This window comes from Salmo trutta, chromosome 28 (assembly GCF_901001165.1).
Source record: "Salmo trutta chromosome 28, fSalTru1.1, whole genome shotgun sequence".
Taxonomy (NCBI): Eukaryota; Metazoa; Chordata; class Actinopteri; order Salmoniformes; family Salmonidae; genus Salmo; species Salmo trutta.
Window position 1 is genome coordinate 20,318,972 of NC_042984.1, and position 26,300 is coordinate 20,345,271.

The 26,300-nt window shown below is 43.3% G+C and overlaps 2 protein-coding genes across 5 annotated transcripts in view; one reads left to right on the plus strand and one right to left on the minus strand.

The window, feature by feature from the left end:
• The first annotated feature begins 3,331 nt into the window (after nucleotides 1-3,331).
• LOC115165765 (tumor necrosis factor receptor superfamily member 9) lies at nucleotides 3,332-7,995 on the plus strand. The gene is made up of 7 exons (XM_029719114.1): nucleotides 3,332-3,727; nucleotides 4,391-4,510; nucleotides 4,648-4,791; nucleotides 4,921-4,993; nucleotides 5,205-5,317; nucleotides 5,401-5,553; nucleotides 5,739-7,995. Exons 1-7 carry the CDS (start codon nucleotides 3,586-3,588, stop codon nucleotides 5,849-5,851), a joined length of 858 nt encoding a protein of 285 aa, XP_029574974.1. The 5' UTR covers nucleotides 3,332-3,585; the 3' UTR covers nucleotides 5,852-7,995.
• A 1,627-nt stretch (nucleotides 7,996-9,622) lies between these two features.
• LOC115165766 (coiled-coil domain-containing protein 50) overlaps nucleotides 9,623-26,300 on the minus strand; it is a 36,442-nt gene continuing 19,764 nt past the window's right edge. For 3 of the 4 annotated variants that reach the window (XM_029719117.1, XM_029719118.1, XM_029719116.1), the window contains exons 6-7: nucleotides 20,794-20,860; nucleotides 18,704-19,675 (exon numbers count right to left, since the gene is read on the minus strand). In XM_029719117.1, coding sequence (XP_029574977.1) covers nucleotides 18,768-19,675; nucleotides 20,794-20,860 — 975 coding nt within the window. In that variant the 3' untranslated portion in view covers nucleotides 18,704-18,767. Of the gene's footprint in view, nucleotides 11,543-11,633; nucleotides 11,735-12,658; nucleotides 12,751-12,871; nucleotides 13,007-14,168; nucleotides 14,253-15,890; nucleotides 16,010-18,703; nucleotides 19,676-20,793; nucleotides 20,861-26,300 lie in introns of those variants that run through there. The other variant, XM_029719119.1, reaches the window with a different exon arrangement.

Below are 26,300 nucleotides of genomic sequence, written 5' to 3' on the forward strand. Positions count from 1 at the left end.
TTCCTTTCATAACGTGTCCGTGTCTAGTTCCTTTCATAACGTGTCCGTGTCTAGTTCCTTTCATAACGTGTCCGTGTCTAGCTCATAACGTGTCCGTGTCTAGTTCATAACGTTTCCGTGTCTAGTTCATAACGTGTCCGTGTCTAGTTCCTTTCATAACGTGTCCGTGTCTAGCTCATAACGTGTCCGTGTCTAGTTCATAACGTTTCCGTGTCTAGTTCATAACGTGTCCGTGTCTAGTTCCTTTCATAACGCAACATTGGGCCAACATGGAAATATGAGACTCTCACGAACACCATGGTGTTCTCCGTTTTGCTCTACGACCCCCACAAGTTGGTACAGCCGATCTGCTAACTTCTGTCTGTAGCGTTCGAACAGTTTGAGCTACGCACTACGTCGGTTGTTTTGCTCTAGGACGACCCCAGGCCTCACAAGACTCGTCTGACGGTCCCCTTGTACTGTTTAGTACCAAAGTAAATGTTTCCTGATCTTTCTTATATCTCCCAGATATTGGACAGACACTTCAGAACAAACTTCCTTTAGATTTCTGTTGTTCCATGTGTAACCGATGTGAAATGGCTAGTTAGTTAGCGGTGGTGCGCGCTAATAGCGTTTCAATCAGTGACGTCACTCGCTCTGAGACTTGAAGTAGGGTTTCCCCTTGCAACGCCGCGGCTTTTGTGGCGCGATGGGTAACGATGCTTCGTGGGGTGTCAGTTGTTGATGTGTGCAAGGGTCCCTGGTTCGAGCCCGGGTTGGGGCGAAGCGAGGGACGGAACCTACACTGTTACACATGTAGTGAATCTGTTATTCAATACGTTTGTATGGGCTAATAGCAGTAAAGCTTCAAGGGGGCTTACGATTCAAAATCAAATAGCAAAATGATCCTTGGTATGACATTGTAAAAACATTTCCATATAGTTTAGGGCCATGGACTCTTAAGCCGTGTTCACACGTGTGTGTGTGTGTGTGTGTGTGTGTGTGTGTGTGTGTGTGCGTGCAGTAGTGTATGCTGATTGGTGGTGGTGCTTGTGCTTCCCATCACTCAGAAGTTATGTAGCAAGCTAAGGTGACAACAGTGCCTGTCATGGACGTTTCCCAGTTGCTTTGACTGTTCATAATCATAGGGTAAGAACACTTTTAAAGTCTCAAGTCAAGTCCTTTTTGACTAGCCACAGCAGTCAACTAGCTAGCTAGCTAGGTAGCTGTTTAGCTTTCTAGAACATTCACTCATTTGTTTGTAAACAATTACCAAGCTAGTTAGCTACCACATGTTCTTGTCAAACTGTCAACAGAGTAGCTAGCAAGCAACAAGATATGCAAAATAGCAGTCTAAAAACCACTTGTGGGTAAATAAATCAGATTTGACCGGTCAGACACAAGTCACATGGCCAGGAATCAGATTTGAAATATGGCTTGAAATATCCAATTCCATGTGTTTTATGGCTGTTCAGACTGCAGGAAAAAGAACAGATTCGAATCGGATATGCAACTAAATAGGATTTGAGTCATTTGAAAGTGCCAATGTGAACACGGCTTTATAATCTTCACCTGGCATAGCCAGAAGATGACTGGCCACCCCTCGGAGTCTGGGTTCTCTCTGGTATTCTTGCTAGGTTCCTGCCTTTCTAGTGAGCTTTTCCTAGCCACCATGCTTCTGCCTCTGCATTGCTTGCTCTTTGGGGTTTTAGGCTGGTTATCTGTATAAGCACTTTGTGACAACTGCTGATATAAAGGGCTTTATAAAATAAACGTGATTGATTGATTGAACCAAGTCCAATATTTCAAGATGTTAATTCAAAGTGCTCTGTCTCCATGGAGAATTGGACTTGGGCGGGTAAATTCTCCTGCAGACGTTTTTAACTCAATATCAAATCCTTTCTGGGTAACAATTTAGTACCTTACTGTGACTGTTTTCAATTAAAATGGTCAAAAATGGCTTCTTAGCAAAAAGCTATTTCTCAAGCAAGAATTTAGCTAGGACAGTCTGGGAGTGGTCTGAGTGAAGGGCCTAATTGGAGGAGCCTAATGGGAGGGAGGGATATGTAACCTGAAAACAAGCTGACATTTCATGTGGTCTTTTCAAACAGCTCTTACACTAAAAAGGGCATTATCATTTTCACAATTTCACATTATTATTCCAACCTCAGTGTGGAAAATTATATTAAACACAAGAATATCACGTTTTTGACTGCACTGCCTCTTTAATGTTGGAAACACAACTTGGAAAAATAATTGGATAAGTATGCTGGCACAATCACGATTAAAATTAATTTAAGTAAGGGATAATCCAGTAAGGTGACCTTCCACGGAGTTGCATTATTTTCCAGAGAACGGATAGAGCCCCGAGTTGATTATTTATCCCTTTTTTACCATGGCTATAATTTCACACATTTGCCACTAGAAATGTGTTAATCTGCCAGTAGAAATTGGCTGACAGTCGTGGTATATCAGACCGTATACCACAGGTATGACAAAACATTTATTTGTATTTCTCTAATTATGTTGGTAACCAGTTTATAATAGCAATAAGGCACCTCGGAGGTTTGTGGTATATGGCCAATATACCGAGGCTAAGGGCTGTGTCCAGGCACTCTGCGTTGTGCATACGAACAGCCCTTAGCCTCGGTATATTGGCCATATATCACACCCCCCCAGCCCTTAGCCTCGGTATATTGGCCATATATCACACCCCCCCAGCCCTTAGCCTCGGTATATTGGCCATATATCACACCCCCCAGCCCTTAGCCTCGGTATATTGGCCATATATCACACCCCCCCAGCCCTTAGCCTCGGTATATTGGCCATATATCACACCCCCCCAGCCCTTAGCCTCGGTATATTGGCCATATATCACACCCCCCCAGCCCTTAGCCTCGGTATATTGGCCATATACCACACCCCCCCAGCCCTTAGCCTCGGTATATTGGCCATATACCACACCCCCCCAGCCCTTAGCCTCGGTATATTGGCCATATACCACACCCCCCCAGCCCTTAGCCTCGGTATATTGGCCATATACCACACCCCCTCAGCCCTTATTGCTTAATTAAGTATTTTGTTGTTGTAGATGGGACAGTAACATTAGTAATCTCAAAAAAGTATACTTTATGAAAAATGTTTTAATATATTAAAAAAATTGATATTTGTATGTTTAGCTCACATAATATAATTTAAAAGTATGCATTAAGGTGTCTGTAATACAGTAAATGTGTCAAAAACGAACGTCCAAATGCATTTCTACAGCTTTTTTTTACAATCGTGGGGGGAGTGCCAAGATGGAGGCTGGGTATTTTTGTTGGTTTTTTTGGCACGCTGGTTTTCAACAAATAGAAATCATTGGTTTTAATACCGTCAATAAATATTTTGCCACGCCCTCAAGGCAATGGTAGGGTACATTAAGGCAAGGACAGTTAGTAATATCTGGGTTTACTGGTACAAGAAGGTGCTTTCAAGTAGATTAAACACCATTGTTAATGTCAATTCTATTTGGATTATTATTATTTTCTAACACCTGCACTGCTGTCATCTGGAATCTATAGCCCTGCTTAGCTATATATTTGGTCTGGAGGGCTGTGAAAGACGATGCATCTGGTCCTCAGGGTACTGTGTTTCTCTCTGCTCATATCGGGCTGTGTGAGTAGCGCTGGCGAGATAGCGATAGGCTGTGCGAAATGGACAACCTCTCCCGGCTCTCCGGATATCTGCTGTGAAAGCTGCCATAAAGGTACGTTTCTAAACTAGGCAACTGTATATGGTTGAACTGTAACTGTACTCAGTAAATAATCAACAATTAATGTAATATGGCTTGGATTTTGAGAAATCAATTCTAGAGGGTTTATCTGGTTAAATTATGGGGTCTATTCAATCTGTAAAATTGAAGCGTTACAGATTCCGCGATAGAAATGTAAAGTTAATTTCCGATTGACATGACATATGCAGCGTTAACCGTGAATGCTGTCTCTGCTAAAGCTGAAACATTGCCTTTAAATGTCAACAAAACTGTACAAATTAACTTCTGGGAGGCAGATTGAATAGAGCCCGTCTTTCATGGGGATGAATGAATCCCAGGTTGTGAATTAAATATTATTTCCTCTTTAGTGGTTATACCACAGTGACCCAGTTGATTTTCAGTGGTTTCTATTAGGACCACATTAAAGGGGATGGATAATGATCACCCAGGATCAGATCAATGATAAACTCAGCTCTATGTGGGAGGGGAATGGAAATAGTTTCCTATCAAAAGCATTTACCTTATATATTCATGTCCACTGCAATTGCTACTGATGAAGCAAATGTGATGTTAATCACCTGACTGTTGAGTTATTATGGATGCAGATTTGATTTCAATATAGTACGTTCAATGTTGTCTGTGTGTGTATTTGTGTAGGGAACCGTCTGGTGACTCCCTGTGGTCCAGACCCCAAAAAGCTGTGTGTTCCCTGTAGTAATGAGACCTACACAACTGACACAACATCACTCTCCTGTCGCAGGTGTACTCAGTGTGTAGGTATGTCACCAGGATATTGAAGCTTTTAACATCATTTATTAGCCCCTGAACTGAAATGTCTATTGTTTGATAAATTAGACTTTTAAGAATTATTCATTTTACTCCACTTTCGCATGCTTGTGTGTGTGTGTGTGTAGGTGGGGCCCAGACCCTTAAGAAGGCCTGTACAAGAAGCAAGGACACAGAGTGTGACTGTAAGGCAGGACTCAGATGTGGCGATGGCCACTGCTCCTTCTGTGTCCAGGAGTGTGGAAAGGGCCAGGAACCTCTTCCTGCTGCACGTAAGACACATATCTGTACCTGCAAACACTGAAGTCATACAAGTTATCTGTCATGCCTAATAAGACGCACAAGCTCAGGACACTTGTTCACCAAGTCTCAAACCTCTGCCTGTCTGTCTGTCTTCATAGGCTCCTGCCGGAATTGTCCAGTTGGGACCTTCAGTGACCAAATCCATGAGAAGTGCAAGCCTTGGAGAACAAGGTTAGATTTAATTTTCCCCTAAACTCTGAGTTTGATTCAATATTGGTGTACTGGTAGTACTAATGCCATGGCATTAATTTGCCAACAAATTATTACCGAATGCAGCAAATCACGGCAACCCGGAACAAAAATCCTGCGCCATGGCTACTCAATGTAATCTGATATCGGAGAAAGCCAATCTTGAATCTTTATTTCTCCATCTCTGTCCCAGCTGTCCCCATCCCCATGAACACATTGTGGCCTTGGGAGATGCAGTTAGTGACAGCAAGTGCAGCAATTTAATCCCCCAAGTGATTACCTTACCTACGAAACGGGGCTCTGAAGGTAAGACCTGTGAATCTAACACTATGGCAAAATGTATGTTGTAATATCACTTTGTTTGAAAGATGCCATCCTCTTACTCCCAGCTGGCACAGGGCTGGTTTGGGCTATAACGGCCTCGTGTGGGGTCTTTATCATCCTTATCATCTTGTTTCTGGTCATCATCATCAACAACAAAAAGAAACCAGAGAAGACAACCCGCAATGAGCCAAACCTTATTGTGCCAACTCCTCCTACAGGTAATCATGTTCCTCCTCATCATCAGGGGACAACTCATCCATACTGGATCAATATTCTGTAAGCTTTCAAACTGTAGTCCTGAAATGTGGAAACAGCTTTGTCTTAACCTCAGATTCAAATATAAACTCAATATTCTCTCTGTTCCTCCCTCGCTCCCCTATATCCCCCCCCCTCTCCATCTCAGATGAGCCGAGGAGCCTGATGGAGGTCAGTTTCCACCACCCTCAGCAGGAACAGGGTAGCAGTTCTGAAACACTGCACTCCCAGGACTCTGAGACCAAGCTCCTGCCTGTGTGATTGGGAGTGGCGGGGTTATACTAGGTCTGATCTACAGGCCCCTACCTCACACACTGGCTCTCTGATGCCTTTCCAGTGATTGGCCAACACATCGTTCCGGTACTGTTAGACTCTGATTGTTCATGACACACACTGTCACTAAGGAATTGAGAGGTTCAGATACCTTTGAGCATTTGTGAGCTCTTTAATACCTTAGTATTTGTTTGTATCTTACATGCACATTCAAAGATGTTAATATTGAGATCTCTATGTAACAATAACTTTCTGTGAAAGTATACAATTTATGTCAGCCAGTAAACTGATATTCAAATGTCAGTAGTGGTGGGGAAGTTTTCAGCTGGAAAAACATTGTCATTATTTGACCTCCCAGCAGTTACTGTATCAAGTGTCTGCTGCTGGATTAGTTCAACTATGTACATTTCCTGGTTTTATTAGCACAGTTTCCAGTTAATATAGTTTAGATGACCTAAACGTGATGAAATACACTTGACATTTGTATGTGCGAGGGTGTGAGCAGAGTCATGCCGTTTAAGTATAATACAGCGCATGTGGGGTTGCAGCAACAGTGTAAACCACAGACAGCTAGATGTGACTGCCCACATGCCTCCCACTGGCATATCATATTCACGGATTTCCTGTAAGGCTAAACTCCACTGCCCACAGTTACTGAGCAGAAGTAAATACCCCTATTTAACATTACTGTAACCCAAAATGTGACATTTAATTGCACCGGAGATTAATTACAGCAAGGACATAAGGTGTTTTTCTCAGCACTTTGTTAGGAATGTACCAATGTGATACAGTACGGGACTTGGAGCAGCTTTTTGTGTGAAAGTACTGCTTGTATTGAATGGGATAAGAGTGAAGGACATGTGTGGGAAACAATATGTCATATTCTTCTCTATGATACACTGCCAGGAAGCAAGGGGTCTGGACTTTCCTTATAAATGTAGTAGGGAATGCTAAAGGTCAGGGAATCCTCTCGTGGGGGTTTCCCCAGCCCTTTACACAGAAACTTATCTAAGGTCATTGGAACCATGAATAAACTAATACAAATGTAAATTGCACTTGACACGCAATTTATAATGTAGGCAATAGGCATTGAAAGTGATTCCAAAGGGCTACCTTTAACCTAGTTTGATTAAATCCTTTCACCACTAGTTTTGCAATCACAAGCATTGTTTGTGGGTGTTCCTTTGGCTTGCTTATACATGCATGTTAACTCAAGCCGTTTTGCCCTGGTTGTAAAGAATAGCTTTTACAAGGCATCCCCCCCTCCCCCTCTCAGATGAGCCGAGGAGCCTGATAGAGGTCAGTTTCCACCACCCTCAGCAGGAACAGGGCAGCAGTATCGCGTGTCAGACACTTTATCACAGATCTGTCATCCCATTGTACAGCACGTTTTTATTCAGATAGTGTCTGACACGCGATACTTCCCTGTGGCCTCTCCACTAGGCAGAGCTGGGAAAGCCGAGGGATTCTGACGTCATTAATCATGTAGTACCATCACTGCTGGGAATGTACACAATGAACGCAGAATGAAACTGGTCTGACTAAAGCTCACGGGATCCTGTTGGAATGCTGAATTACACAGTGCAGGAAAGACCCGTGACTGTTAAAAAGAGCACCTCAGGCAGAGGATCGTGTAGAAACATTGGTCAGATCTGTACTCATGTAACCTTGACTTGTCATGAGTATACAGAGGAGTAGCGTATCGTGGAGTTACAGTAACTACGCATGGGTGTCTGAACTGTATCTGTATTTAGCTAGTGTGACAGGCATAGCCCAATGAGATGGAACATCTCACATTCACAATAGGGGCCATAATTATCTACATGGTGTAAAATGTTAACCCACACCCATGGAGTGGGTTTATAACAGTAGTGGTGTTAATGAGTCATCACCGCCACAGACTGTCAGTCATCCGAGGACAGGGTTTTTAAAGAGCCAGTTACACTGATGGATTATTGAGTGGCATTCATGTGAATATCCTGAAGTACTTGGACTGGCAGGCTCCTAGGACTTCCTATGCCTTGTATACAATATGTTATGTCATTTGACTTGGGCCATGAGTAAATGGTACTGATTGAATAAGTACTGTAATATTGTTGGATGTTTTGATATTAAAGAACAAGTAAATACCACTGGGTTGTCTTACTGTATTCCAACCAACTTTGTCATAGTCAGCTAAATTTACTACAGCACATTTCTCGTCGGCATACAGTGCCTTCGGAAAGTATTCAGACCCATTGACTTTCTTCATTGTTATGTTACAGCCTTATTCTAAAATTGATTAAATCGTTTTTTTCCACCTCAATCTACACGCAATACCCCATAATGACAAAGCAAAACGTTTTTGAAATTGTTGCTAAATTATTAAAAATAAACTGAAATGTCATGTAAGTATGCAGACCCTTTACTCAGTACTTTGTTGAAGCACATTTTGGCATTTATTACAACATCGAGTCTTGGGTATGACGCTACAAACTTGGCACACCTGTATTTTGGAAGTTTCTCCCATTCTTCTCTGAGGTTGGATGGGGAGCGTTGCTGTACAGCTATTTTCAGGTCTCTCCAGAGATGTTCGATCGGGTTCAAGTCCGGGCTCTGGCTGGGCCACTCAAGGACATTCAGAGATGTGTCTCAAAGCCACTCCTGCGTTGTCTTGGCTGTGTGCTTAGGGTTGTTGTCCTGATGGAAGGTGAACCGTCTCCCAGTTTGAGGTCCTGAGCGCTCTGTAGCAGGTTTTCATCAAGGATCTCTGTTCTTTGCTCCGTTCATCTTTCCCTCGATCCTGACTAGTCTCCCAGTCCCTGCCCCTGAAAAGCATCCCCACAGCATGATGCTGCCACCACCATGCTTCACCGTAGGGATGGAGCCAGGTTTCCTCCAGACGTGACGCTTGGCATTCAGGCCAAAGAGTTCAAGTTTGGTTTCATCAGACCAGAGAATCTTGTTTCTCATGGTCTGAGAGTCCTTTAGGTGCATTTTGCCATGTGTCTTTTATTGAGGAGAGGCTTCCGTCTGGCCACTCTACCATAACGGCCTGATTGGTGGAGTGTTGCAGAGATGGTTGTCCTTCTGGAAGGTTCTCCCATCTCCACAGAGGAACTTTCAGAATGACCATCAGGTTCTTGGTCACCTCCCTGACCAAGGCCCTTCTCCCCCGATTGCTCAGTTTGGCCGGGCGGCCAGCTCTAGGAAGATTGTTGGTGGTTCCAAACATCTTCCATTTAAGAAAGATGGAGACCACTGTGTTTTTGGGGACCTTCAATGCTGCAGAAATGTTTTGGTACCCTTCCCCAGATCTGTGCCTCGACACAATCCTGTCTTGTCGCTCTACGGACAATTCCTTCGACCTCATGGAATGGCATTTGCTCTGACATGCACTGTCAACTGTGGGACCTTACATAGACAGGTGTGTGCCTTTCCAAAGCATGTCCATTCAATCGAATTTACCAATCTAGTTGTAGAAACATTTCAAAGATGATTAATAGAAGCAGGATGTACCTGAGCTTAATTTCAAGTCTCATATCAAAAGGGGCTGAATATTTATGTAAATAAGATGTTTTTTTTAATACATTTGCAAAAAAATAACTTTGCTTTGTCATTATGGGGTATTGTGTGTAGATTGCTAAGGGGAAAAAAATAACTGAATCAATTTTAGAATAAGGCTGTAACATAACAGGATGAGGGAAAAGTCAAGGGGTCTGAACACTTTCCAAAGGCACTGCAAGTTTCCCTAAGAGAGGAAAAAGACAATATTACTGCTGAGGTTTCATGGCTGTTAATTTTATTCAGAAAAGCTTCTCATAAACCTACGAGAGCACTAATACCAGTGTGTGTGTGTGTGTGTGTGTGTGTGTGTGTGTGTGTATCTAATATGTCTCTCAATGGTAATATGGACATTTATTTAAATAGAAGAACAGAATGAAGAACGTTCATGCTCAAACAGGCAAAAAATATTTGGACCATAATGTTAAAATAAAAGTAAATGTACAAGATTAAATTCAAGCGATGAAGCAGATTGTGTTCATAAGACACTATAAACATAAAACAACTAAAACTATCTATCAATACAAAATAAATGTGATCGTTTGAATCAACTCTTCCATACAAAATAACTGGCAATAATAGGTCACATAAGTAAGCAACAATTGTGTGTGCTTAAACAAAAATCATGCAATAAAGATAACAGTTGTAGCAAACTACAAGCCCAGCAGTGACTGTCTGATGTGTGCAAAAAAATGCTGTTTAAATAAAAGGAAGGGAAATGTACAGTATGGAGCGATGATTGTCTGTTGAATGCTCGAATGACAGTTGCAGCGCTGCAAAAGGACGGGAAGCAGAGAGTTGGTGGGAAAACTACATTGAGGATGCATTTTAGTAGTTGAACTTACATAACCAATCAATGTCCAGTTAAGGTTGCTGGTAGAAGGTTTAGTTAACTCATGTCAGCAGTATGCTCTGTTGACTGGGTTTGCAGTATCCTCCTGTCATACACTAAAGATGGAGAGTTAGCTGTAGGATGGCTACAGTACAGTATGTACAGCATGGGGATCCCAGGGATTAAACATATGACTCAATATCCTACCATAGACTTGGCTTACTGGGGAAATACTGTATTAGCATAAAGTGACACGTCTATTTCCCAGTAATTGGGGAAACTTGTCACTTTAGCAGGGTGTGAATGACATGATAGTAATGGTAGAGAGCTCCTCAGGTATTTTTCAAACAGATATTGACAAGAGGAGGGATTGGATGCAATCTCTGTCAGATATGGTTGAAGCCGTTTGAATTGGAGTGTTACTAAGATCTCCCATTAAAGGGATACTTCAGGTTTTTGGCAGTGAGGCTCTCTATTTACTTCCTCAGAGTCAGATGAACTCAGATACCATGTTTGTGTCTCAGTGTCCAGTATGAAAGTTGAAGGTAAATTTGTGAGTCAATGCTAACTAGCATTACCCATAGACTTCCAGTCATTGTGCTATCTGCTAGCATGCTAGTAGATACCCATAGACTCCTAGTAATTGCGCTACCGCTAGTTAGCATTGGCTCACAAATTTACCTCTAACTTCTTTCATACTGGACAGACAAACATGGTATCCGACTTCATCTGACTCTGGGGAAGTAGATAGAGGGCCTCACTGCCAAAATCTTGAAGTATCCCTTTAATAATACTAAATAATAAAACACAAATAAAAGTAACAAACAATCAAACAATCAAATTAACCTTCTCTCATCAACACAGAAGAGATAATAATTGGCAGGTCAACAATAATTCTTCCCTTTGTTAATTATATTAGGTTATATGAACCCAAATTGTTGACTTATCTACACCAGTAATTTAAACAAAAACAACATCTCCAATTGTATTTCTTAACTGGTTAAAGTGCTAGTTGGGACAACTAAATAATAATACAAGTATCTGGAGATAGTCCTCTTGGGACCAGGTTAAGTAGTGTGGGGGGTGTAAGTGGATATGGGGGGTGAGGGTTTGTTCCCTGTACACCCAGGCCCAGTATCGCTAACTGTGACATCACTGCTGCTTACAGTTCTCCTTCTTCTCTTTGGATTTGGCGCGTCCTGATTTGGCGCTTTGCCTCTTGGTGGGCGGGATGAACGCAGGCTCCTCCATGAAGTCATGTAAGTCAGAGTGGGGGATTGGATGAGACTGACAGGAGGATGGGCCTATAAGGAAGACAACAGAAGGTCCTATAACTGTACATTACCTCTATATAAAGCTACATGTTATGGTCAGGTGTTACGTTGTTATTCCTACCAGAAATGGTCTGTCCTGCTCTGATGCTCTCCTTGCCTGGTCTCTTGGTCTTGAAAGTTGGGTCCAGTTCCTCTGCAATGTTTCTGATTGGCTGTTGTGATCTGTAAGGATATAAGTAGCAGCTTGAAATATAGAACTTTTCATAGCCTAATCTATTACAAAACATATGATTGCAGTCCATTCAACAGGTAGGAAATCTCTAGCAAAGACTTTTTCAAAAGACCCATATTTTAGCAGCAAATGATAAGATCAGTCAGGTGCTAAGGAGGGCATTTCCAGACGGGGGTTTCCCAGAATTATACATTACATTAGAGTGGCACAGTAGGGTTGGGCGGTATACCGGGGTATTTTGAAATACTCATGGTATGATTTTCAATAAAGTTTTTATTACATTTAAGTATTTATTTGGACTGTAAATACCTGCAGTCAACTTGTGCACTAGGTTAGGAGATAAAGCAGATCACGTCCTTCATTTTACCTGTTACATTATTTTTCATTATGAAGCTTACCAGTAGGCCTAGTTCCCTTAAAATAGCTGAGCCGGTCACGTTTGTTTAGAAACGCACAACGAGAGACAAGGTGATCTAGTAACACCTTAGCTAAATATTTTCCAGCTAGATGTGCTATAACTATTAACTGTCTAAAAGGTGCTAAATACTCTGCAGTTGTGTATTTTGTTTGCTAACTTACTAACTAGTTATCCAAGTGGCTAGCTTCCTACAAAAATCAAGCTTATCTTGGTAACTGCAGAGAATCCCATCCAGGATCAAGATCCTTGCGGTCTAATATTTGTTTTGTGCGTGAGGAAAAATGTGAGTAGCATTTTTGAGTTTCTTGTATAACTTTATGAGCTGGGATGTCTGTCCTGCAAATAGTTTGTGAGACCATATAAATTGTTTGCATATGCTCATTTGCATTTAGCTAGCATCCACAATGGGATTTTACATGTACTTGTTAATACTGCATACTCCAGGATGGTTGGTTTGAAGGTATGGAAATGTGGATACCGCCCAAGCCTGACTCACAGTGTTAAGGTGGGGCTAGGGGCCTGATAGTCTGGAGAACAATCCTCAGTAGGAGATGGAAGGCCCTCAGAGTCCAGTCTCTCCCGCTGAATCTGACACACAGAACACATTATTATTATAATATTGGTTTGAAATAAGACTGTTAAGTCAATGTATAGTGTCAATAGTTAACATTCTATGTAGACAATGGCTCATAAAAGCAGCAGCAGCTACCGGTCTCTCTCTGACAGTTCTCCTGTTGTGGGGGTCAGCCAGGTCATGCTGTTCACATTGTGACCCCGGGCCATTAAGGTCACGTGACTGGTGCTTCAACTGTATTTCCTGTTTCTGCATGAAGCGGGCGATTTCCTGACAGAGGACACAGTGACCATGAAGGGTCAATACACAATAGGCATGTTGTTACACATTGAACAGGTGGACTCTAGCTGAACCCAAGGAAGAGGCTATGTTTATAGAAGGACGCATATGATTATAGAAGGACGCATTGGTCTGCTGGTTTTTGCTGAGCCTATGATTTATCTGATGAATTTTGGAGATGGGTTGATAAAAAGGTCAAATGAACTTTGGAAGCGCATCCCCTAGTTAAAGAAGGTAATATACCTCTCCTTAAATCTGGGGAATTCAACTGGGGGTCCACAGCCCCCAAAAGGTACTTTTTTAATAAATGTTTTTAATTTGATTTAACTAGGCAAGTCAGATAAGATAATAAGAACAAATTCTTATTTACAATGATGGCCTACCCTGGCCAAACCCTAACCCGGACGACGCTGGGCCAATTGTGCGCCGCCCTATGGGACTCCCAATCACAGTCGGTTGTGATACAGCCTGGAATCAAACCAGGGTCTGTAGTGATGCCTCTAGCACTGAGATGCAGTGCCTTAGACCACCGCGCCACTCGGGAGCCCTTTTCGCAGGGGGTGTGCGAAAAATATAGAAGCAAGAAATAAACGACTTTTGAATTACATACCTACAGTAGAAAAGAGTAGAATATATTATTTCTAATGATGTCAACTTTATTTCTTAACTCCTAATATTGAGCAAAATAAGAGCCAATTACACTCACTGGAATATCTATCTAACATAGGCCTTGAAAAAGCACCTGCGGACAGGCTACCACTGGCTGCTGGTAAGTTTTATTGACTTGGACAAGCTTTTGCTAACCTTTGTTTAACCAGATAAATAGCTGCTCTAAGCAAAAATGTGTTTGGAGTTACCTTTCTAGCTAATAGGCTGCAGTATGTTAGAGTTTACACTTCCTCCAATTGTAATGTGGGGAGGTCAAAATAATGAAAAAGAAATGTTTAGCAGATCTATTCATTTTAAAATATTGATTACTTCTCCTCGCCATTATTCGTTTTGTTAACATATGATGGGGTCCCTGGGTCTTCGGTTTTCCTGGGAGCGGGTGCCTGGGCAAGAAAAGGTTGAAGACTTCTGACCTAAATCATAGCCTCTTCTGTTGGGATATAATACCGAAATCATGATATTTCCTTTTACACCTGTATCTTACCTCATCCTGAGCCACTTGCGCAACTCTGAAGTCTCCCTCTGGGTAGGAGTCATGTTGAGAGAGGGAAGAACGTGCTGGAGGGCTCTGCAATGACAAGAGGATAACTCAGCATGGCGTTGCCACAGTAACTCCCCTCAATCTACTCTGAACATTGTCATGACGTTGTCCTGTGGGTAAGGTTTATGACCCCCCCATAAATACCTTTCTCCCTTCCCCTCTCTTTCTGACCCTACTGAAGGACTGCTCTCCTGAAGGACTGCTGTCCTGTTAAATATAGAGAGTCTGGTAGCATCAAACAAATGGGGAAAGGAACCATATTTTGGTAATAAAACCAGTTGGAAATATGCTTTGGAACGTAATGAGTATGGATGTCAGTTCGGTTGTCATCTGAGACATTATGACTGATGACAGGATGACAAACTGTACCTGGGAAAGTATACACCCTCTAGTTATCAGAGTCACATGGAATTGTTATGCAATTGAAATGTTTGATATTGAAATTGTTTGTTAGGAGATTAAATGTAATTTTAGCTTCCAAATGAGAGAATTGGGTTTTCATAAGGAAAGTGCCCTGCTTGATCAGTGGCCCACCCCTGTGAAGAGACGGGTTATAAACAATGAAACACATCCTTCCCCCTCTCCACTATATAAGCCTTTGACGAAAAGATAACCACATGTTCCAGTACGTGAGGTCTGCAGCCTCTACACGTCAAGTACAGAACTAAGCCAACCTCAGCGTGAGCTTTGGTGGCGAATGGTATGAACTTTGAGCTTATTCACTACAGAAGTGATACTTCCTAGCCGTTGAGTTAGCAGCGGCCGCTGTAGACGTGGGCTAGGAAAGGACGGACGACGGATCCAGTCTAACAAACAGACGAAGATACCACCACGTATCCAATGTACCACCAGAGACATTCTTCCCGAGGACAGGAAGATCTGTTGGCCAACCCAGCCAGCATCTACGACCAATCTACCGAAGCGCAGCTCAGAGTAAATATTTATTACATTTTCCTTTTCCAAATGGGCGGTAATTTAAAATGCATAAGATAATGTATTTACGATAGCATAGCTGCTGTTTGTGGTTCCTAAGTCTTCCCGCTCTTTCATTCAAGCCCAACCCCCTTTCCTTTGTGTAACCAGCCATCATACAGGTTCCGTCTACCAGGGATGTTTTCTGTATGACATCATTTGTATTCTGTGTATTTGTAATACTGTGCAATTACTTTAGGTATTTAGTAAATAAATAATTAAACCCAATTGTGTATTGCTGATTCAACTTGTTAGCCAGGGTTCGTGAAGATAAGGGTTAATATTGACTGCTATCGATGTAAAAGATTACTAAGTATTCTAAGAGTTTATTCGGAAGATAACGGCTCTATAAACGTTCTTCCGTGGTGCCCCGACTTTCTAGTTAATTACATTTACATGATTAGCTTAATCAGGTAATATTAATTACAGAGAAAGGATTTTATAGGTTAGCATGTCATATCACTTAATCCGGCATAGCCAAAGACATGACAACATGTCATGACTCTAGGACCAAGAACATATTCAAAATAGCTTCTGAAGTTTCATAATTGTATGTTCGTTAATGTGTAAAAAATAAAATACATTTCCTGAAAACCTCAAATTTTCAAAACAGACTTTTCATCAGACAGCAACATTAAGTAACATAGCTGGATGTGAGCCGACAGTACAGCCAGTAGGATGATCCTCTCTTACCCTAGTCAACAGCTTCTCCTCCTCCTTCTGCAGCCTCCTGGCCAGCTCCTCATCCAGCAACACCTGGTGCAGTTCCCCCAGGTCCAGACACACCCCCTCCTCCGGCTGCAGCGCAGCTCCTGTAGAAGGAAAGACCTGGGTCAGGAAGGTTTAGAGAGAAAGGCTGTGATGTGGTATGATTAAAAGGTCTATGAAATGACATCTTGTGAAGATAAGTACACTGAACAAAAATATAAACGCAACATGCAACAATTTCAAAGATTTGACTGAGTTACAGTTCATATAAGGAAATCAGTCCATTTAAATCAATTAATTAGGCCCCAATCTATGGATTTCACATGACTGGGAATACAGATATGCAGCGGTTGGTCACAGTTGCCTTAAAAAAAAAGAGAAAAAAAAAGAAAGTAGGGGAGTGGATCAGAAAACCAGTCAGTATCTGTATCTGATGTGACTCATTGCGACATCTCCTTCACATAAAGTTGATCAGGCTGTTGATTGTGGCCTGTGGAATGCTGTCTTACTCATCTTCCATGGCTGTGCGAAGTTGGTGGATATTGGCGGAACTGGAACACGCTGTCGTAAACGTCAATCCAGAGCATGCCAAACATTCTTAAATGGTGAGTATGGAGGTCATGAAAGAACTGGGACATTTTTAGCTTCCAGGAACTGTGTACAGATCCTTGCGACATGAGGCAGTGCATTATCATGCTGAAACATGAGGTGATGGCAGCGGATGAATGGCATGACAATGGGCCTCGGGATCTCATCACGGTATCTCTGTGCATTCAAATGGCCATTGATTAAATACAATTGTGTTCGTTGTCCCTAGCTTATGCCTGCCCATACCATTTGCCCACAGAAGTCGGTTCTGACGCCAAACTGCAGTCAGGTCAAAAACCTGGTGTGAACAACGAGTACGCAGATGAGCTTTCCTGAGAATTTCTGCACAAAATGTCAGAAACTATTTGGTTGTGCAAACCCACAGTTTCATCAGCTGTCCGGGTGGCTGGTCTCAGACGATCCGCAGGTGAAGAAGCCGGATGTGGAAGTCCTGGGCTGGCGTGGTTGCATGTGGTCTATGGTTGTAAGGCCGGTTGGATGTACTCCCAAATTCTGTAATACGACGTTGGAGGTGGCTTATGGTAGAGAAATTAACATTCAATTCTCTGGCAACAGCTCTGGTGGACATTCCTGCAGTCAGCCTGCCAATTGCACTCTCCCTCAAAACTTGAGACATGTGGCATTGTGTTGTGTGACAAAACTGCATATTTTAGACTGTCTTTTTATTGTTCCCAGGACAAGGTGCAACCGTGCAATGATCATGCCACACCTGTCAGGTGGATGGATTATCTTGGCAAAGGAGAAATGCTCACTAACAGAGACGTTTGAGAAATATGCTTATTGTGCGCATGTACAATTTCTGGGATCTTTTATTTCAGCTTATGAAACATGGGACCAACACTTTACATGCTGTGTTAATATTTTTCTTCAGTGTACTTAGAGAAAAGAAACATACAGCACATGTGCTGGAAGACAGGTCTGGGGTAGCAGGTAACCTAGCCGATAGCGTTGGGCCAGGAACTGAAAGGTTGCTGGTTCAAATACCTGTGCTGTCAAGATGAAAAGTGAGCAAGGCCTTAACCCTATTTTGCTCCAGGGGCGTCACACTACTATGGCTGACCCTACAGAACAACATCTCACTTCACCTATCCCGTGTATGTGACAAAACTCCTTATTTAAGAATAAAATAGGTTCATCAAGAAGAACAACAATCATCGCTTGGATAATTTCAAGAGAAGACAAAGATGAAGGATGGGAAGGGGTTGAAGAGCAGCTAGTCTATAAATGAGGGAAATCCAGATGAAGGTATTTCCCAGACCAGCAGAATGAACACTACTACAAAAGAAAAATCTAATTTCTGAGAAAAAAAAGTATAAATTGGAGGCCCCTCCCTTAAACACAAGAAAACCAAGATGAGTAGATTTTTCCAGATTTGATTGGTGAATGAGGGAGGACGTGAAGAGGAGTAGATGTACACAAAGAGAGGTTGTTGGGAAGCTTTGGGTAAAGAGTACAGTAGCCGCCTCCCCTGCAGCTCAGGGTGTTCCCTGCAGCTCAGGGTGTTCCCTGCAGCTCAGGGTGTTCCCTGCAGCTCAGGGTGTTCCCTGCAGCTCAGGGTGTTCCCTGCAGCTCAGGGTGTTCCCTGCAGCTCAGGGTGTTCCCTGCAGCTCAGGGTGTTCCCTGCAGCTCAGGGTGTTCCCTGCAGCTCAGGGTGTTCCCTGCAGCTCAGGGTGTTCCCTGCAGCTCAGGGTGTTACCTGCTCTGGAGGAGTGCCTAGATCTGGCCCTGATGGAGGCCCCTCTGCTGCAGAAGCTTTGGCTGAGATGGTGGACTCTCTGCAGGGGTCTCTCCTCCCTCCTCTCCTCTTCCTCCTCCTTTGAGCTGTTCTGCTCCTCCTGCTTAAGCCCATGCTGGCGATCACTTGCACTCCTCACCCTGCGCTCACTATGGTGGTGCCTATCATCCCCGCCCTCCCTCTCCTGGTCCCCACCTGAGCTGACCCTGTTCCTAGGGTCGCCACTACTCCTCCTCCCCCCTCTCCCTCTGCTGAAAAGCCCATCATCTCTACTGTGTTCAACATTGACCTCAGTCCCACTACCCTCCACTATGGTCAGGTTTTCAAGGATTCTCTCTCCCTCTCCTCCATGGCCTTGGTTACTGTAGCCTTCTCTTTGTGAGGCTCTCGTTCTTTCCCCGACATCTCCATGGTGACTACGCCTGGTGGGGACAGCTCTTAGAAAAGCTCTCTGTTGGTGTTGAGAGTCACTGTGGGCAACGGCATTTTTCCCATCATGCACTTGGCCGTCTTTGATCTCACCTCTGACCCCCCGTGACCATTGACCCCCCGTGGAAGCTCTGCCTCGCGGCCACACACCTCTCTCTTAAGTCATGGGCAATCAACTCCCATACATTCACTGCGCGCCTGCTGTCGTCATGGTAACTATAACAATGCCTTCTGGCATCGTCCTGGAAGTGGACTTGTTTGTTGTCGCTGGTTTCTCTGTAGGTCCACCTCCTCCTAACCGCGTCTCGGTCTCTATCCTGCAGCCCTCTGGCAGAGTCATTAGTACTACTGATGTAGCGCCCCCCTCTCCCCTCATGTGACCTGGGGTCCCTGTCATAACCCCGGTCATGCTTTGCCCTGGGATTCTTGTCCCAAATCCTAGCCCTCTTCTCCTTAACCCCTCTATCCCTGTCCTGCCAACTCCCCCTATGCCTTTCCTCCCTTGCTCCATTTCCCCTCTCCCCCATCCTGCTGCGCTCTTCTCTGGAGCTGATGGGACTGCCGAGACTCCTGTAACTCCTCTCCGGTGGTTGGTACACAGGAGCCTGGTGACCACTAGGGGCAGTATTGAGCCATTTCTCCAGTCTACAGGGCCGGGATGGAGGGAGGTGTTCAGGGAAAACAGTGTCTGCGTCCTCTGAGCCTTCATCACTCAAATAGTCAGGTGGTGGAGGGCATTGGAGGTCGTTTCTGATGAGTCTAGGGGGATTAGAGTGTCCATTATGTGATGATTGTTTTCTGTCATCCTGTCCTGCTGACCTGTGGGTCTCATACAGAGGCTCAGCAGTAGAGTCTGACTGTGGCTGTGTGTAAGAGGTGGAACATTGCCACCTGCTGGTAGCAGGCTGATGGTGCAGCCCTTCTCCCTGGCTAGGGCTGGTGCTGAGAGCAGGCTGGCGTGGGGATGACGAGGGTGAGCCACGGACGCTGGTACCATCTTTAATCAAGCCAAACATGCAAACACAAAAGCAAGTGAGTGTGGGTGTTAATGGTTTATATTAGACAGGCACAGTGAATGGTGTCAGGCTAACACAGGGTTCATGTCAATATACAAGGGACCATGCTAGACATGCCATTTTGTAATAATTATTTTAAATATTTGGCTCAGAGGCATGTCATTAAATTATCCTAGATTATTTATCTATAAGTGAACATTTAAATACAAGCTTGACAGACAAAACACAACGCACACAGTGCCATGGTCCATGTTATTAACAAGCTAGCTAGAGCCAAGTGATTGCCAGAGTGATAAGGCTGCCAGGAAACCTGTGGAGTCCAGTGGATGCAGATTGGAATGTCCGGCTGAGGAGGAGGAGGACAGGCAGTCAAGCATGCAGAGCAAAGCAGGGTTAGATTAGAGCTCAGTCTCCCCAAGTAACTTCAGCTCTACGCAGGAGGCCTAGTGGTTAAGAGCATTGGGCCAGTAACCGAAAGGTCGCTAGTTTGAATCCCTGAGCCGGCAAGGTAGAAAAACTTGCCATTCTGCCCTTGAGCAAGACAGTTAACCCACAACACCTGTTCCCCGGGCGCTGATGACGTGGGCGTTGATTAAAGCAGTCCCCCGCACCTCTCTGATCCAGAGGGATTTGGGTTAAATGCGGAAGACACATTTTGGTTAAATGCATTCAGTTGTGCAACTGGCTAGGTACCCCCATTTCCCCACAGCTACAACCCAGCTACAATGACCCAGGTGTGGACACAATGACCCAGGTGACAAGTAACATAATAAAATCAAGAGGACAGGTCAGAATAGCAGGTACCACTCAAAGTATGATTTAAACCAAAGCAATCATTCAACCAACCTTTGCCACCATTAGACATTATTTCAGGAATAAAAGAAAGAGACGAAACCACAGATAGGAGATGATAAAAAATAACCCTAAAGCAAACGACCCTGTCAACAGAGGGGCCTTTTACCCATAAAGTACACTGTTAGATTATAAAGTATTGTCATGCCTAGGAATAATTGGACATCTTGTTTGAGGCCCAAACAAAACAATAGTGACAGTATCTGTTGCTTCACTATAGAAGAAAATAAACTAAGTGTGACTGTACCATCACAGTGGCTTTCCTGCCCCTTGCTCCTCAGCTCCTCCTCTTCCTGGATGTGTTTAGCCATTTCCTATGGAAACAAGGTTAGGTCTATTATTGTTTCCTCCATGGAACCAGAGCTGTAACAATATACTCAGTCAGCAGATGTAAATAAAATCATTATAGAAATGGTTGTCTTCAGTATCATATAACAGAGTACTAGTGATTTAGGATTGACTCAGAGCCCAGAACAGGAGAAGAAATATGTTCATTGTATCCTTCACAAACTCAGTTTGTGCTCAGTTGCAGTACTGAGTCAGTCAGAAAATGCCTACTATGTCAACCTCCAAATGCTTGCCAAGCATATGGCTGAGGTTAACTAGGCTTATGCCAATGTGTGGGCAGACGCTGGCATCAATCACTGTGGTTTTCTATTCAGCCTCCACCCATCTACATTCAGAGAACCTTTGAAAGAGATCATTCTGTGCATTACAGATTAGTACCACAAGGTGTCAGTATAACATGGCCCAACATTACAAAATAAATAGGAAAGACCCAAGCCCTGTTACCCTAAAATAAAATGTGTCAAATCAACCATATCAACAGAGAATCAGAGAAATAGGGTCAGGGTTCTTACTTCTTGGTCATGAATGACTGGTGAGTGATGCAAAGCATCAAATCAAGCCACAGATATATTATTGCTACATGTTAAGGAGTATGAGTGACATGGCATTAGACTTAGAAATTATTGGCTCATTGTTCTTAAAAATCACAATTCAAATAAGGATCCAGTGGTGGAAAAAGTACTCAATTGTCATACTTGAGTAAAAGTAAAGATACCTTAATAGAAAAGTGAAAGTCACCCAGTAGGATACTACTTCAGTAAAAGTCAAAGTATTTGGTTTCAAATATAAGTATCCAAAGTCATTTCTCAAATATACTTAAGTATCAAAAGTAAACGTCTAAATCATTTCAAATTCCTTATCGCAAACAAGATGGCACAATTGTCTTGTTTTACTTACAGATAGCCAGGGGCACACGCCAACACTCAGACATCATTTACAAACTAAACATTTGTGTGTAGAAGAGATGACCAGGAATGTTTTCTTGAAAATTGGAAAATGTTCCTGTCAAAATGTAACGACTACTTTTGGGTGTCAGGGAAAATGTATGGAGTAAAAAGTACATTATTTTCTATAGGAATGTAGCGAAGTAAAATTCAGCAAAAATGTAAATGGTAAAGTACAGATACATGAAAACTGCTTAAGTAGTAGTTAGTATTTTTACACCACTGCAAGGATCCAATTGCTCAATCACTGTCAGGTGGTTTAGTGGGTTAACTCAAACAAGCAGTAAGGACAAACAAAACATCAAACACTTTTCAGAACACGACACAAATGTATCTTTGCTTTGCTCTGTGGAAATAATAGCACTACAACTAAATAGTATTTAGTGATGTGTGGAAACTTGCAACATGATAAAGACTGACAACTTGTAATTGTATAGACAGAGTCTGGGTGGCCTGCACTAGAAAGACAGTGGAAGTGTTGCTGAATGCAGAGCCACAGTAGGTGACTTGTCTCCATTATGAGAGAGATCTAGCATGACCACAGTGGCTGCTCATCACAAAACCAGCCTCGGGTTAGCCTGGTCCCAGATCGGTTTGTGCGGTCTTACCAACTCCTATGGTCATTGTGGCAAAACGGCACAAACAGATCTAGGAACAGGCTAGCTTCAGATGGCCAGGCCAGGCTGGTAATTTCAGGAAGGCCTGAGGGCTGACTCAATGGAAAATAAGAGGCCAGGCAGGCAGACCAGAGAAACAGAAGGCCAACCCTTCATCTCCCTCTGCCTGGCTTGGCAGCTGGGCTCTGGTCTGGAAAAATTGCTGAGAGAGTGGGCTGCTTTACTTTCATTAACACCTTGTCAACTGGGCATGCCACTGCCCCCCTGCACAAGGGCTGCCTCCCTTGTAACTTTGACCTCAAAAAAGACTTGTGCTCTGCCTCCTCTGAGACAGTATTGAAGTCCTGTGTGACAAATTATACATAAACGGAAATGGAGTGTAGGTCCATTGATACATGCAGTGCGGGGGGGGGTGAAGGCGACAACACACCATATCAGTACTCCCTTGATGCCACTTGTAGATTTGTTTTATTTATTGAACCTTTATTTAACTAGGCACGTCAGTTAAGAACAAATTCTTATTTACAATGACGGCCTACCAGAAGGCAAAAGGCCTCCAGCGGGGACAGGGGTTCAAAATAAAATCTAGGACAACACACACATCCCGACAAGAGACACCACATAAAGAGAGAGACCTAAGACAACAACTAGATCAAATAGGGCATGTTTAGAGGGGTGGGCCCATCGGTACAAAAAAAACTCCAATGACAAGTGTTAAGAGCCTCTTGGTTGGCTAAATCCCAGTGCTTAGCCAACTTAGCATTGCCAGCCTCAGCAGACAGTTAGCAGCTTGACATGGCAGGTTAGCTCAGGGAGTGCCATGGGGAACTGGCATTCAGACTGACTGCACCGCCTGGTGCCTTCTGTTCTGCTGCACAATTAAACACACGGTCAGCAGGGATGCTAATATTTAATCAACACACTACATCAGCCAACGTTACATAAATGTGAATTTGCTTGGACTGTCTTTTAGGCATTCACAAGACCTTGGAAGTAGAATATGACTCTGTATTAGGCTTGGGTGGTATATGGTATATACACCGTATACTGAAAGAGCCACGGGATGGTTTTTCAATTTCATCAACATTGAAACTATTACGTTTTTCAATACATTTTTATCTACTTCTTAAGTTAATACCTGCAGTCAACTTGTGCAAAAAGTTAGGACATAAAGCAGATTGTGTTCTTCATTTCACATTATGAAGCTTACCGGAGTATCCCAGCACAGTTGAGCCAGTCACGTGTGTTTGTAAGTAGCACAACAGGAGAAAACGGGAGCAGGTGAGTCCAGATGTGTATTGACAGGGGTCACGTTTTATATTGAAAGTCGTGTTTTTTTGCTTCAATAGTGATCAGGGACGTGCGACTATACTTTTCCTTCACAGAAAATACATTAGTGCAACACATTCAGCAGAAAACAGCTTCATTTCATCAGATGACAACAGAAGGGCAATGCTATTTCGCCATCAGCCACACAAGTAAATGAGCTTACAAAGAAAAAGCAATGTCGCTTTTTTTTTGCAAAAATGATGCATGGTCTTCATATTTTGTAATGTTTATCATAGGAAATGTAGCTGGCTACATTCTAATATTTTGCTTAAAAGTTAACCTTGCATTTTACCAGAGAAAAGTAGGCTGGCTACTATGAGAAAAGTACCAGAGAAAAGTAGCTACACATCAGTCAGAGCGCTGTCTGCTGATAGAATGACCGTTCATGTATTCTCATCAAAGTGGAGAAAATTAGTTTGATGCCGAGCAGAAACCCTCCCCTAAGCCAGACGATGCTGGGCCAATTGTGCGCCGCCCTATGGAACTCCCGGTCATGGCCGGCATTAACACAGCCTGGGATCGAACCTCAGGCTGTAGTGATGCCGCAACACTGCGATGCAGTGGCTTAGACCGCTGTGCCACTCGGGACTATCCAGTTAAACTTAGGGGTTGTGTTATCTAAGCAAGTGGGTTAAATAAATAAGGTGACAGGGCATCATATTGCGTTAGCTTTCTGCTGTGTTCGAGAAGTCAAAGACCTTCGGATGAGATCTGTACAGATGCTACTGCCATCTTGATTTCCTTGCGTTTCTTTCTACTCTCGGTTGTTCTCGACCCATCTGCTCCTCCCCAATCTTCTCAGAGCAGAGCAGGCAGGATGTTGCCCTAGCAACTCCAGACTCCACAGACACAGCTTGTACACATGCTGCTCCTGAGCCAGTAGTGTTCTTCCTTCAGCCAAGCATGCGTCAAAACTTTGTTCATTTGCACAATGTCTCCTGTTCACATTCGCTTGTGTCAATAAAATACATTTGGTAGCGCCTACCTATACATTGTGTACACAAAACATTAAGGACACCTTCCTAATATTAAGATGCACCCCCCCACTTTTGCCCTCGGAACAGCCTAAATTTGTCAGGGCATGGACTCTACAAGGTGTTGAAAGCATTCCACAGGGATGCTGGCCCATGTTGACTCCAATGCTTCCCACAGTTGTGTCAAGTTGGCTGGATGTCCTTTGGGTGGTGAACCATTCTTGATACATACGGGAAACGGTTAAGCGTAAAAAAAAAACCGCAGCGTTGCAGTTCTTGACACAATCTGGTGCGCCTGGCACTTACTACCATACCCCGCTCAAAGGCACTTAAATCTGTTGTCTTGCCCATTCACCCTCTGAATGGCACACATACACAATCCATGTCTCAAATCTTTCAAATCATTTTTTAGCCCATCTTCTCCCCTTCATCTACAGTGATTGAAGTGGATTTAACAAAATAACTCAAGGATGATCAAAGTAAATTGGATGAACCTGAGCTCAATTTGGAGTGTCATAGCAAAGGGGTGTGAGTACAGCCTAGCGCAGTGCTTTCTGTGGTGGTGGTGCAAGCCAAAAGGCACCTAAAGACTCAAGACCATGAGAAACAAGATTTACGCTCTGACAAAACCAAGAATGAACTCTTTGGCCTGAATGCCAAGCATCACATCTGGAGGAAACCTGGCACCATCCCTACGGTGAAGCATGGCGGTGGCAACATCATGCTGTGGGGATGATTTTCAGCGGCAGAGACTGGGAGACTAGTCAGGATCAAGGGAAAGATGAACGGAGCAAAGTACAGAGAAATCCTTGATGAAAACCTGCTCCAGAGCACTCTGGACCTCAGACTGGGGCGAAAGTTAATCTTCCAACAGGACAACAACCATAAGCACACAGCCAAGACAACACAGGAGTGGCTTTGGGACAAGTATCAACGTCCTTGAATGGCCCAGCCAGATCCCGGACTTGAACCCGATCGAACATCTCTGGAGACCTGAAAATAGCTGTGCAGCCTGACAGACCTTGAGGGGATCTGCATAGAAGAATGGGAGAAACTCCCCAAATACAGGTGTGCCCAGCTTGTAGTGTCATACCGAAGAAGACTCAAGGCTGTAATCACTACCAAAGGTGCTTCAACAAAGTACTGAGTGAAGAAACTGAATACTTACGTAAATGTGATATTTCCGTTTTTTTTTTTTTTTTTTAAATACATTTGCTAAAATTTATAAAACCTGTTTTTACTTTGTCATTATGGGTTATTGTTTGTAGATTGACGAGGGGAAAACAACATTTTAATCTATTTTAGAATAAAGCTGTAAAGTAACAAAATGTGGAAAAAGATCATGTGTCTGAATACTTTCCAAATGCACTGGATATCTGAGGAAGGGAATAAATCAATTTCTAGAGTGTTGAAAGTTTCCAAGAGCACAGTGAGCATCACTGAGAAATAGAAAATAAAATATGAAACTACCCAGACTCCGCACCAATCTGGGCTTTATGGGAGTGCGGCCAAACGGAAGTCACTCCTAAGAACAAGGCACAT